This window comes from Chelonoidis abingdonii, chromosome 11, assembly GCF_003597395.2.
Source record: "Chelonoidis abingdonii isolate Lonesome George chromosome 11, CheloAbing_2.0, whole genome shotgun sequence".
NCBI classification, from domain to species: domain Eukaryota; kingdom Metazoa; phylum Chordata; order Testudines; family Testudinidae; genus Chelonoidis; species Chelonoidis abingdonii.
In genome coordinates this window covers 56,183,034-56,195,982 of record NC_133779.1, presented here as the reverse complement: position 1 = coordinate 56,195,982, position 12,949 = coordinate 56,183,034, and the positions used below count along the sequence as shown (strand labels likewise).

The 12,949-nt window shown below is 58.7% G+C and overlaps 2 protein-coding genes across 4 annotated transcripts; one reads left to right on the top strand and one right to left on the bottom strand.

The window, feature by feature from the left end:
• Nucleotides 1-587: 587 nt before the first annotated feature.
• Nucleotides 588-3,160, top strand: HSPB6 (heat shock protein family B (small) member 6). The gene is made up of 3 exons (XM_032804711.2): nt 588-844; nt 2,489-2,611; nt 2,691-3,160. Exons 1-3 carry the CDS (start codon nt 635-637, stop codon nt 2,886-2,888), a joined length of 531 nt encoding a protein of 176 aa, XP_032660602.1. The 5' UTR covers nt 588-634; the 3' UTR covers nt 2,889-3,160.
• A 986-nt stretch (nt 3,161-4,146) lies between these two features.
• Nucleotides 4,147-11,553, bottom strand: LIN37 (lin-37 DREAM MuvB core complex component). Of its 3 annotated transcripts, XM_032804707.2 has the most exons (9): nt 11,408-11,499; nt 7,723-7,798; nt 7,286-7,336; nt 6,880-6,909; nt 6,133-6,218; nt 5,725-5,891; nt 5,173-5,319; nt 4,664-4,737; nt 4,147-4,535 (listed from the first exon to the last, which is right to left on the bottom strand). In XM_032804707.2, the coding sequence occupies exons 1-9, from the start codon at nt 11,439-11,441 to the stop codon at nt 4,454-4,456; spliced, it is 747 nt and encodes a 248-aa protein (XP_032660598.2). In that variant the 5' UTR covers nt 11,442-11,499; the 3' UTR covers nt 4,147-4,453. The 3 variants fall into 3 exon arrangements, with proteins under 3 accessions (XP_032660598.2, XP_074927253.1, XP_074927252.1); XM_075071152.1 differs by lacking the exon at nt 5,173-5,319 and having other exon boundaries at nt 11,408-11,553; XM_075071151.1 differs by lacking the exon at nt 6,880-6,909.
• Between the last annotated feature and the right edge of the window lie 1,396 nt (nt 11,554-12,949).

The following is a 12,949-nucleotide window of genomic DNA, read 5'->3' as shown; positions in this document are numbered from 1 at the left end:
GGAGGGGCTGAGGCCTGGGGGTGTCTGTCTGTCTATCCCGCAGCTGGAGAGGCTGAGCTCTGGAGGTTTCTGTCTGCCCCAGCTGGAGGGGCTGAGCCCTGGGGTGTCTGTCTGTCTCAGCTGGAGGGGCTGAGGCCTGGGGCTGTCTGTCTCTCCATTCCCCAGCTGGAGGGGCTGAGCTCTGGGGGTGTCTGTCTGTCCAGATGGAGGGGCTGAGCCCTGGGGGTGTCTGTCTATCCCCCAGCTGGAGGAGCAGAGCTGTCTGTCACTGCTCACAGCTTCCCAGTCCCTTGGCCAGGAGTGATGCGCCCCCCCCCCGGCCCCAGGACCTTCCCCCCTCTGTGGGATCCAGGCCTGCGATCTGCCCCCGACTTGGCCTGTCTCTGGTGACAGACGGCTGGGGATGTGGGGGGGGGGGTTGCCCACCCGGTCCGTCTGTCTGCATCAGTGCAGGTCGGTTTGTCACTCTGTGCCGGTCCTGCCTGGCCCCGCAGGCCTGGCAGGCAGCCCAGCCCTCCTCTTGGCCCAGTGCCCGGCCATCCCTCCTCGCCCAGGCTTCTAGCGCCTTCCACACCCGTGGGATATAAGGCCCTGACACCGAACGGGTGCAGACGGACGCCCCGACCCAGCTGCCATGGACATCGCCATCCACCACCCCTGGCTGCGCCGGCCCATGGGCCCTGGCTTTGGCCCCTTCCTCACCAACCGCCTCTTCGACCAGCGCTTCGGCGAGGGGCTGCTGGAGAGCGACCTGGCGGCCCTCTGCCCTGCCGCCGGCGCCAGCCTCGGCCCCCTCTGTGGTCGCTTCCCTGGCGTGGCTCTGCCCGACACTGGCCTCTCTGAGGTGGGTCAGGTGCCCCTCATTGCCCCCTATCCCAGCTCCCCCTCCCTGCACCCCCCACTGCCCCAAATCACTGCACCCTAAAACCTGCACCTCCACTGCCCCAATCCCTGCACCCCTCCAGCCCTGCACTCCCTTGCTGCACCCCAAAAACCTGCATCACCCTCGCTGCCCCCAAATTCCTGCACCCCCTCACTGCCCACTGAATCCCCACACTCCCTCGCTGCACCAATCCCTTCCCCCAATCCTTGCCCCACCCTCACTGCACCTCAATACTCCTGCCCCTTCACTCCCCCCCAAATCCCAGCATTACCCTCACTGTCCCCAATCCCTATACCCCCCAAGCTCTGCACTCCCTGACTGCCCCAAAAATCTCTGCATCACCCTCACTGCTCCCCACATCCCTGCTCCCCTTTGCTTCACCCCCTGGATCTGTGTGTGGTCTCCACCCTTCTTGTACAGCCGCATCCAGGCCCCACCCGCTGCTGGCCCCCCCGAGCCACCCATGAATGTCCCCTACTCTCTCTGCACCCCCAATTCTGGCCATGTCCCCTTGCTGCATCCTATAATCCACACCCCTTCTGTCCCTCCCTGCATCCCCATTCCCTACTTCCCTCCCCAAATCCAGGGCTAGCCTCTGTTCTCTCTACCCCCAAATCCAGGTGTTTCCTGTGCTCACTGTACCCCCAGATCCATGCATGGCTGCATCCTCTCTGCATACCCAAATTCTGCTCTGCCAGGCCCATATCCCAAATACCAGAGCCTCACCCCAGTGCCCCAGCCAGGGGCTACAAGCTTCCCCAAGGCTGTGCTGGGAGCAGGACTGTGGGGGTGCTGCTGTACACAAGCATATTGGGGTGCAGGTGCCCTCCAACCCTTGGAGCCCCAGCGAGGAGAGAGGTGACAGGGCAGAAGCAGAGGCTGCCCTATTATGGTAACATTCCTGTGCCGTGCAGCGCCTGCTGCCAGCTGGTCGGGCTGCCGGCCAAAGGGGTGGGGGGGAGTAGCTATCCCCCCCCAGTTCTGGACCCCATTATTCTGTCCTCCCCCAGGCTCTGCATCCCTCACCGCACCAGCATCTGCAGGGCCCGGCAGGGGCAGGGCTCAGCGGGAGGGCTGGAACTCCAGTACTGTGAGCTTCCTCCTGGCAGTACCCAGTCCTAGGCGCTGTGATCTTCCCCCTGACAGTGCCCAGTCCAAGCCCCCATGAGCTCCTCCCCTACAGTGTCCAGCCCTAGGTGCTGCAAGCTTCCCTCCAGCAGTGTCCAGCTGTGGGAACATCTCTCCCCTCTCCAGGTCTGTGAGCTTCCCCAACAGTGCTCAGCCATAGCCCCCACGAGCTCCCCCCGCCCCAGTATCCAGCCCTAGGTGCTGTGAGCTTCTCTCCGGCAGTGCCCAGCCCAGGACTTGCAAGCTTCCTTCCAGCAGTCTGCAGTCCCAATCCACAGCACTGCAAGTTTCCCCCAGTCAGTGCCCAGCCCTGGCCCCGTGAGCTTCCCTCTGGCAGTGCCCAGCCCCAGCCCCCGGTGCTGCAAGTTTCTCCCTGGCAGTGCCTGGCCCCCAGCCCTGCAACCTTCCCTCTGACAGTGCCCAGCCCCAGCGAGCTTCCCCCTGGCAGTGCCCTCACCCGCTGCTCTGCCCCTGCAGATGACGCTGGACAAGGACCGGTTCTCGGTGCTGCTGGATGTGAAGCATTTCTCACCCGAGGAGCTGAGTGTGAAGGTGGTGGGTGACTACGTGGAGGTGCACGCCAAACATGAGGAGCGTCCGGTATGGCCTCCCAGTCCAGAGTGCCCCCCAGCCCTCCTCCCCCCATCCCCCGCACTGATGCCTTCTCTCTTGCCCCCAGGACGAGCACGGCTACATCTCCCGTGAGTTCCACCGGCGCTATGGGCTGCCCCGGGGTGTGGACCCCGCCACCATCACTTCGTCCCTCTCGCCTGACGGCATCCTCTCCATCACAGCGCCCACCAAACCAGAGGGCAAGGCCCAGGAGCGCACCGTCCCCATCACCCACCAGCAGAGCCCTGCTGTCACCGGGAAATAGGGGGGGCAAGAACCTGCCTCCACTCCCCCCCCCCCCAAGGACACAGCCACCCCCTATGGGCATCACCCTCCCTGAGCCCCTTGGGACAGCAGAATTTCAGGGGGTCCCCTTTCCAGGCCCAGGGCAGCAGAGAGCTGCGGGTGGCCCAGGGGAGCAGAGAGCTGAGATTTGCTAATGCTCCCCCCCAGCTGCTTTGCAGGGTCTTTTCTTATCTATGGCTGGTGCTGTATGAAGCTGGGAGCTCGGCCAATAAACTTCACTCACCTGCTGGACCAGTGCCTCCCTGTGGTTGTTTCTGGGGGGCACTGCTGGGGGTGGGGTGGGATTTCACCGAGGGGTGCTGCCTGGGAGGAGGACGGGGAGTGGTGGAAGTAAGTCACAGGGGTGCATGGTAGGAATTGTGTGCAGTGGTTGGTCTGAACGTGTTGGGGGACAGGACAGGCGTGGTGGTCAGGATGAACCTGGCTGGGGTTGTTTGGCAGCAGGGGCAGGTAGTGCATAGCAAAGAGGATGTGTCAGGGTGCACCGGTTTAAGATTATAAAGCAGAACGCGCCTGTTGCCCAGGGCTGTGCATGGCAGGCAGCAGTTTGGAGTTGTATGTCAGAGCATCACAGGTGTTTGGGTCTGTGTGGTGCCTGTTTTCTGGCACTGTGTTAGAGCGCACCTTTTGCGTGGGGCTGAAAGAGATAACCAGGGTGGCCCTGGGCCATATGGTGGTGTACCTATGGCTGCATATGTGGGGTGGGGGAGCTGCAGGGGGTACACATGTAACCATACTCACAGGGCATGGGTTACAGTAACACTCCCCACCCTACTCCCTCACCTCATGCTCCCCCCAGGTCCCACACACACTGCACCCTCTCACTAGAACCCCTGGGGCCCTGTCCCACCCTGGACAAGCTGCCAGACACTGGGTAGCCCAGCCACCAGGGTGTGGTCAGTGCAAATGCCCTGCTCCGCCCCATTGCACCATTGCACCAGCATGACATCACTGAGACACACCCCTCTGTTATTGAGGGGAAGGGGGCACTCAAGGCTGATTAGCCCTTTGTGGAACAGCTCAGGTGTGGTTTACAGGGGTCTGGCCCCACCTGTGCCCCTTTACCCACAGGGGTGAGGCAGGACCCCACTTCTCAGCCGCCCCATCTCCCTGCCCCTGCTGCACTGCCTTCAGCTGTGAATTCCCCCCAAAAGGGGGCTTCTGCCTGGGCCGCTCCAGGGTGTCACCCCTCCCCCCATGACACAGGTTAGCCAGGCGCCAGAGACTCTGTTTATTGGCTATGTTATGACAGTGGGGGGGAGGAGGGGGAAGAGAGATGGTGGGATGGGAGCCTAGGTACCTTTACATGCACTAGCCACTGCCTCCACTGGGGGCAGCCCCACCCCTTACAGAGCTCAGCCAGGGGACAGAAGCGGGGCATGAGGGGCAGCCCCGAGCTAGACCACTCTCCCCAGCACCAAGCCCAGGGTACGAGTCTGCTTTCTACTAGGAATGGCTCCCCCCGGAGGTGGGACAGCCAAGCGGCTCCACTCCCGGGGGGGCCTGGGCAGGGTGTGGGGCCCATCACTGCCGCTCATACATCTCCTTGAGGATCTTCATGCTCTCAGTGTAGCGCAGCTGGTTCCGGTGTGATGCCTCCTTCCACCTATGGGGGCAGCAGAGAGAAGAGATGGGGCAGGAGGCTCAAGACCACCCTCCCCCCCAATTCCCTCCCCAAGGCTGAAGCGCCCCCAGGGGAAGAACACCCTCCCTCCACCCCACTGGCACACCCACCGCTGGCGGATCTTCTTCCAGCGCTCCATGTTCTTATAGATGAGTGAAGACATTGAGGGCCGTGCATCAGGAGTCTACGGCGGAGGAGGAGAGAGAACACATCAGATCAGGGGGGAACCTGGGAGAGCAGTAGCCTGCAGGAGGTGGACCCCCCAGGGGGGAAGGGCAGTGTCATGGTTGGAGCATAGTATGTGGGAGGAGATGGGTAGTTGGGGGGTGGGCCCCAGGAGAAGTGGGTAGGAAGAGTAGAAAGGCAGGGGTAGAGAGAACCAGGTGGGAGATAGGGGGCAGGCAGCTTGCAAGGCTGGGACCCAGTATCGGGGACCCCACAGAACCCATGGAGAGTAGCGGGGCAGCAGTCCAGGCTGTGAGAGCAGAGCAGCGGATGGTGGGCAGACTGAGGGGGGCTGCAGCACCCCCTGCAGTTGAGGGAGGGAAGAGGCCAAAGCTCAGCGGGCACGAGGCCCTGAGCAGGGGGTGGACATAGCCGCCTGGGGTCCTTCCCTCACCATGTCAGGGAATGACTCCCCATCCTCGGGCGGCAGTGGGGAGGGTATCCTGCTGCTCACAGACTCCCCGCCTGCATTCTCCAGGCCAGCACACGGCGGGGGCAGCTTGTACACATCCTGGCTCTTCCCGTTCAGCCCCTCAGCCTCCTGGGAACGCAGAGCAGGTTATGGCAGGGGGGGGACCCTGCACAGCCCCTCCCCCATCCCTGCCCCTCATCCCCATGGGAACACAGAGCAGGTCACAGCAAGAGGTGCGGAGACCCCACACAACTCCTCCCCCAGCCCTGCCCCTCAGCCCCCTGGGAACGCAGAGCAGGTCACGGCAAGGGGTGGGGGGACCCCGCACAACCCCTCCCCCATTCCTGCCCCTCAGCCCCCTGGGAACGGAGAGCAGGTCACCGCAAGGGGTGGGGGGACCCCGCACAACCCCTCCCCCATTCCTGCCCCTCAGCCCACTGGGAACACAGAGCAGGGGGAAGGGACACCGCACACAGCCCCTACCCCATGGGGGGATGGTACCCCACACAGCCCCTCCCCCCATATACCCCCCACCTCCTCATCCTCGGGCAGGGTGGGAAGTGGGGGACTGGGCGAGCGCTCCCTCTCGCGCACAGCGGGACTGTTCCTCATCCAGGCCCGGCAGATGGGGTACAGCGGGGTGCTCTCCGCAAACTGCGCCAGGTCCACACTCCGGTCAAACAGCTTGATGATGTAGGTGTCTGGGGGTCAGGGTGGCAAAACGGTCAGATGGGAACCCCCACTAGCCAGCCCACTGCCCAGGATCTGAGCCGGCATCCGGGGTGGGGGGAGAATGGCCCCATGCCCCATTCCGTGCCTCCTCCCCAACCCAGCCGTGTTCCAGTCCCCTTCATCCCCCAAACCAGCCAGTCCCCTGCCCTGGGGCCAGATAGGAGCCAGCACCTCCTAGAGGGGAAGGCCCCATGCCCCACCCCCACTTACTCTGTCTCTGCTGGCCACTCTCAGTCAATCCATCGTCTGTCTCCTTCCTCTTCTTGCGCCGGTGATGAGAGAACCGTGCGGAGGGCCTGCCATGGTGGGGAAGGGAGGGAGACACAGATCAATGGTGGACAGCCAAGCCCCGACACCTCCAGGGACAGAGGCCAGGCCATAGAAGGGACTCCCCGCCATAGGGTCAAATGAAGGCCCAGACATATGGAGCCTTGGGCATGATCACGAGAGAGGAGCCAGCTCTTCCCCACACAGATATCCTCATCCTAGCACCGTCCTGCCACCCCTCCCCCCACCCCAAGGGCTCACCCAGCGCTGAAATGCAGCCAGCTCTCAGGTGGGGCAGCTGGGGAACAGCCACACAATGACTATTGCCTGAGAATCTCTAAACCCTTTAACAACAAACAACTTCAGCCTCATGATGCCCTTCCAAGAGCTGGGGTGTCACCTCCACTTCACAGACAGAACGGACGTACTGATTGCAAAGGGACTTGCATCAGATCAAAGGCTCAAGAGGGAGAGAACCCAGAAGTCCTGACTCTGTCTCCCTCCCAACCCACCAAACCCCACTCTCTGCCCACAGCTGAGAGAGAACCCAGGCATCCTGGTTCCCAGCCCCCCTGCTCTAACCCACTAGACCCCAGGCCCCCACTGCTCGTCCATCTCCCGTCAGGGTTGTGTCTGGGCCTGGCAGCCCTACGGCACACAGCGAGGCACCATGCTGCTGGATGTACCCACCTCTTCCCAGCTGCAGAGGGGGAGGAGTCCCTGCAAAGACAAGAGAAGAGGGGAGGTGAGGCCCGAGGTGCAAAGCCCCCCACTCTTCTCAGGGGCAGCAGGACCCAGCTGCTAGACATGGTGCCCCCTGCTCCAATCCTGCCCACACCCGACCCGAGAGGGGGAACGGGGTCTGAAGAGCAGGGTGGAGGTCAGTGGCGTAGAATCTGCCCAGCTGAAGGGGTGGGGAGCTGAACCCAGCTGGGGTAACGCAGTGCTGAGTGAAGGGGACAATCTAGCCAACCCCACAGCTCAGCGCTGGAACGTTACGGGCCCTCCCAGCTCTGACTTACTTTTCCAAAGGGCCCCAAGAGAAAGGCTCCCCCCACCAAGCCCCTACAACAGCTCCTGGCCGGAGGCTCCTTACTTGCTGAGCGGGTCGCTGGAGGTCTTCCCGGAGTCCTCGTCCATCTGTTCCCTGCAAGAGCATGTCAGTCCGAATCAGAGCCAGCCCAATCCCGTCCCCTATCGCATGTAACCCTGGGGGCCCAGGCCCTGAGCCAGCTGACCCACTGCCGTGGGGCTAGAGGGACCCAGCACTCCCAGGAGGGGAAAGGCCCCATTGCCATTCCCCATGCCCCTGAGTCAGCCAGTCCCCCACCCAGGGGTGCCCCCTAAAAGGGAAAGGCCCCGTGTCCCTTTCTCTGCTGCCCCAAGGCAGCCCACTAGACACTTGCCCTGGGGGTGGATTAGAACTGATGCCCGCTAGAGGTGAAAGGCCTCAAATGCCCCCAACTCTGTTCTAAGCCCAACTCCCAGCCTATGCTTTCACCCCCACACCAATCTGCATGCGTCTCCACCCACCGGTCCACATCGCTCTTCTCCAGCAGACACTGCAGCACAGCATCAAGACGGCTCCGGGCATTGGTCGTCTCCTGATCTGCGGTGGGAAGTGTAACAGACACATGGCGCCCTGAGCGCAATGGTGGGAGAGGAGCCTGCGCCTTCCCATATGGCCAGCCCCTCCAGGCTCTGCACAGCCCAAAGAGCTCCATGCACAGGGATGGCTTGCCCAGCACTGGAATGCAGCCATCTCTGGGGCGGGGCAGCTGGGGAAGAGCTAAACACACAAGCTACAACTGGCCAGAGCAAAGGAGTTAGCACCTTGTCTCTTGGGGCTCTTGCAGGGTTAGAATAGAACCCAAAAGTCCTGAATCCAAGGCCCCCCCTGCCATAACCACTAAACCCCACTCCCCTCCCCAAGCCAGGACAGAACCCAGGAGGTCCAAAGACTGCTGTGGGACAGGAATTGAAGAAACCTGAACACGGGGAGGCAAAACAGAATCTGTCACGTTATGGGGTGCAATTCAGACGGGGGAAGAGTTGTGTCTTCGCTTACCCCAACATGTCTCTCAACACCTTGCTACTGTAGCTGTCTGCCTGAGACGCCCCCGGTCAGGACCAAGCATGTGCTCTATGGCCAGGTATTGGGCAGCCCTCATTCAATACTTTTGCTCCAGGAGCTGGCCTTGATACCCAGCCTTGGTTATCAATGGATTAGGTGAGTCCATGCTCTAGCCAGCCCAGAATCTCCCCAAACTGCATGTTCTGAGATGTCCAGACCTCAGAGGGAGGTTTGGGTCTGCTGCTTCTTTACAGAGTCAACAGCCCACTGTTTGTTACTTGAACTGAAGTTCCCCAACAGCGGAGTTCAAACACAGCCCGGGATGGGTTGAGATTCAACATAAATAACGTTCATGTAATTCCAAAGTGAGCTTTGCAATGAGTTCAAGTGGCAGGAACAGTTACAAGAGAAAAGGAGAGAAAACATGGTCTACTGACTGAAACTTAACAAGACAGATGTGGTGGAAGGTAAAAACCTTCCCACATCTCTGCCACACCGGCTGACCGAACCCCAAGGGCCGGATCGATCCCCCAAAGTCAAAGGGGGCTAGATCCTTTGTCGTCTTAGGGGACAGCCAGACCACCTGGCCCCTTGAAAATGTCAATGACAAAAGCCTATTTCAGCTGTGAGGTGGCACCGTGAGGTCTGTCCCCCTACCAGCCCACTGGAGTTGTCTGCTAAGATGGAAATCATTTAGTCCTGCCTCTGCCAGTGTAACCGAATGCACGAGACACGTGATTGGCTTTCACCTCCCCTCTTTGTGAGTGTGGTGGGCCTGTTTACACAACATTCTCACTGTCTTTCAGAATACTGCAGGAGTGGAAAACTCACCCTTCTAGCTGTAGTGGGGTAGCTCCTGCTCGGCTAGCAACCACTTGCCAATTATTTCAGTTTACATCCATAACTTTGCAGCAGTTGCCTGTAGCCACACTACACGATGATATTAATACCCAGTGAGTCATGAGCTTTCCACTGGCACTTCCCAAGGCATATTTTGTACAAAGGGTGTGAATCCAGGCATACTTCAGATCACCTGCCCCCCTCACAACACTGCAGGAGGGTTACCCGCTGGTCGACACAAAGGCCCTGTTTCGTGGACCAGGGTCTCTGTTCCCTTTCTATGTACAATTTCCATCTCATATTCTTGGAGCGTCTTGTTCCATCAGAGCAGTTTGGGACTGGAGCCATCGTGCTAATGCAGAGTGATCGGTTAGGCCCCAGAATTTCTGTTTCACTGCCCACGCTCCGGCCCAGCATTCTCCTTCTATGACAGCATCATTCTGTTCAGCGGGTGTCAGATTCTTGCTTCAGAAAGTAGGTGTGTGTGGGGGGTTATTACTGTCCCCTGATTGCATTAGTGCAGCCCCTAACCTAGCAAGTGAGGTGTCTGTTCAGCTCACAGCTCAAGTCTGAAGTAGCCAGAACAGGCTTCCCAGCCAAGATTTTCTGTCCCTTATCACAGCCCTCGACATGCCTTCAACCACACAAGATTGTCGAGCTTTCTACACACATCTGTGATTGCAGCTACAATGTCGCTGAACCCACATGCCCAGAGAAGCTGGGTCGGGGTTCTGCTGTCCACAGCAAACAATGCAAAGGTTGATTGTGCTATAAAAATGGAGTCCCCCCACCCCGGGCACTGAATCTCAATGATAAGCCACTGACTCAATGGGTTGCATACAATATTACATATTATCAGAGGGTATCAAGTGAAGTCTTTTCTGAAGCTAACGACACACTTGGCGATGAATATCCTGGGGAGATGTCTGTATTAACGCTATAGGGGGAAATACTGATACTTAGTGAGGTGATGTTTTTCTCCCTGTGTGTGGACACAGGTTGTAACCGCTCACTCCAGCCAGGCAGCTCCCTGCCTCCCAGGAGATTAAGCAAAGTGTGATCACAACCAACAGACAGGCCCATTTACACAGAAACCATACAGGGGATGGGAAGCCCATGGGAAACAAACAGTTTGAGGTCAACCTGCTGCTTAGAACAAGTTCTCTGAAGGTATAAGGCAAGGACAGAAGCCACCTCTGGCACCAGTCACTAGACACAAGAGATCAGAGCTCTTGTAAGCTAAGAAAAATGGGTCCTTCCACCACAGAGGGGTTGAAGTCTCTGGAACTGAATACAGGTGAGAAATCTACTTAGGTAAAGTTCTTGCACCTAAAAGGACCAGGGAAGCCAGAGTGTTGCGCTTTTGTTAAGGTCCTGATTGAGGTTGGGAAGAGCAGGTGGGCAGACAGACCAGCTTGACTACCTTGATCGATTGTTTTAGACATATGTTTTCACTTGTGTTTTGCCTGTACCCCTTTCTAACTTGACTGTTTTTACTTGGCATCACTTATCGTGTCCTATTGTTCATAAAGGGTCTTATTCTTAATCCAAGCCAACTCAGCGCTGTGTTTAAATGGCAGGTGCATTCTCCCCAGTGAGGTTAATAAGCTGTGATGGGTGGGTGTCTTTCGAGGAGCAAAGGAACCACATTATTTCTCTGAACTGGCCAGGAGAGGGCTGGACATGGCAGAGTATAGTCTGGGGGAAATTTGGGACTTGGAACACATTGGGGTCAGCTTGCTGGTCGGACTACAGACAGGCTGCTGGTTCAGGGCTGTCTAGCACACACTCAAGGTGTGATCTGCATGCTCGTAGACTGCTGCTGGGATGCTCGTAGACAAACCACTGGAAGGCATCCCAGGCTACAGGGCAAGTGAAGACAACCCCTCACTGGGCTGGAGTGCACCCTGAACCCTGACTGGATTGTCACAAAACTTGTCTCTTTGAACGGGTGTGGATGCCTGGGTCTGCGCCTCGAAGATCCTGGATGGCAAGCGACTGGGACCCTCCACTCACCAAAGTATTTTGAGGATCAAAACATGCCCAGGGCAGGTAGAGCCCATGAAGAGACAGGCATGTAACCCCCAACTTCCCTCATGACCATCCTCCCCGGGGGTGTGGGTTCTGTGGCCTCCTTAGAATGCATCAGCTGCTGAGCACAGAGCAGCCGTGGGGTGGGAATGTCTTTCAGTGCCTGGCTGGGGGGGGCAGCTGGAATCCCAGATTAGGTGGCTGGAGATGCCCACCCTGCCGTCTGGTACCACCAGGGCTCTTCAGGCAGATCCACAGAGGTACAGAACCTACCCTGCTTCTCGATTTCCACCTTTGTAGGCAGCATGGTGACCTGGGGCTTGGAATCCTGCAGAGAGAGACCAGGGGTCAGAGAACATGCTATGGGGACATAGGCATGGAGAGCAGGATGGGGTCTGGTGGGTTACAGCCGGGGGGCATTGGGAGTCAAAACTCCTGGGTTCTATCCTGGCTCAGAAGGGGGATGGGGCAGAAGGAAATATAACCCAGGAGTCCTGACCTTTCCATGCTGAATCAGGTTGCCAGATTTTTCAACAACAAGCTCTACTGGCCCTCAGGAGTCCAGAATAAGTCACCGACCAGCTTTTAAAGAGAAATGAAGCACTCAGTGCTACAGGAACACAAAACAACAGCAACAAAGGGACCGACTGCCCAATGCAACGTGGTAAAGAGCTTTTGCTTGGCCTGTTTTTCTAGCAGTAGGGCAAAGCCACAGAGAGAAACCAGGGTCATTTCCCTGCTCTTTGTAGCTTAACTCGTTGATATGATGGCCTGAAATGGGCCAAGTGCATAGGACGACAAACCAAGTTCTCCAGCTGCACTCAGCTCCAGCTGACAGACTGAAGGGGACGCCGACCTAAGGGGAAACGTGCTGGCCCGAAAGCCCCCCAAGGGCAGACGGAGAAATGGAGCAGCACGTCACAGACACTCTTCCATCTCAGGACACTGCACAAAACCTGCACCATCTTCACATCTGTAGCCAGCCAAACTGACATCCTCTGGAAAGGGGACAATCCAGGATTTCAGGGCTTGGCCGCATTATCTTTTTCTGTTCTGGGCCCATTTCCTTGGGAATGGTGGATTGTAAACTGTGAGCCATCCGTCTACCAAATGTAGCGGCAAAAGCAGAACCAGCCAAGCTTGCAGCAGGGGACAGCATCTGCTCGATTTCCAGACCACTCTGCTTTGACAAAGCTGAATGCTGGCTAGAGGCAGTAATGCCCAGGTGGTACTGGCCGGTTTCTGGGCCACTCAGGGACAAGATGGTACCTGGGGCAGGGCAGTGCTGGGAAACAGTTGGATTCTGAACTTCAAGCACAGTTCCATGGGTGCTCTGGGGGCAGTGAGAGGAAGCTAGAAGCCCTGCCGTTCCCCAGCCCACGTGCAGCCAACCTATTGCCATGGGCCTGCACCCCCACACCCAATGCAGACCAGGCCCAGCCCGCCACACGCACACACAATCCCTTACACACCAATGCAGACCAGGCAAGAGCCCAGTACCATACAACCCCCCACTGCAAATACCCCACCTCTCCTACGGGCCAGGGCCAGCCCTGGTATCACCCCCACACACCCTATACTCTCCCCCACAGGTATCTTCACCCCCCCACCATACACCTCTCAACCTACTCCCATATCCTCCCCATCCTCTACATTCCTTCCATTCCCACATCCCAAACTCTCTCCCCACATAACTCCACCCCAGCCTACCCACCCCACATTCCCCATACACTCCCCCCACGCACTCCTCCGAGCTACCCCACACATCTTACCTATCCACCCTCCACATCCCCCTACCCCCAAACTCTCCCCCCC

Bases quoted from the DNA above. Each gene is read 5' to 3' on its own strand.
- HSPB6 (XM_032804711.2), top strand. From the start codon at position 635: ATGGACATCGCCATCCACCACCCCTGGCTGCGCCGGCCCATGGGCCCT. The intron at 845-2,488 runs GTGGGTCAGGTG...CTGCCCCTGCAG, and splicing joins CCGACACTGGCCTCTCTGAG to ATGACGCTGGACAAGGACCG. The intron at 2,612-2,690 runs GTATGGCCTCCC...TCTTGCCCCCAG, and splicing joins CCAAACATGAGGAGCGTCCG to GACGAGCACGGCTACATCTC.
- LIN37 (XM_032804707.2), bottom strand. From the start codon at position 11,441: ATGCTGCCTACAAAGGTGGAAATCGAGAAGCAGG. The intron at 6,910-7,285 runs GTAAGGAGCCTC...TTGTCTTTGCAG, and splicing joins TCCAGCGACCCGCTCAGCAA to GGACTCCTCCCCCTCTGCAG. The intron at 4,536-4,663 runs GTGGGTGTGCCA...CTGCCCCCATAG, and splicing joins TGGAAGAAGATCCGCCAGCG to GTGGAAGGAGGCATCACACC.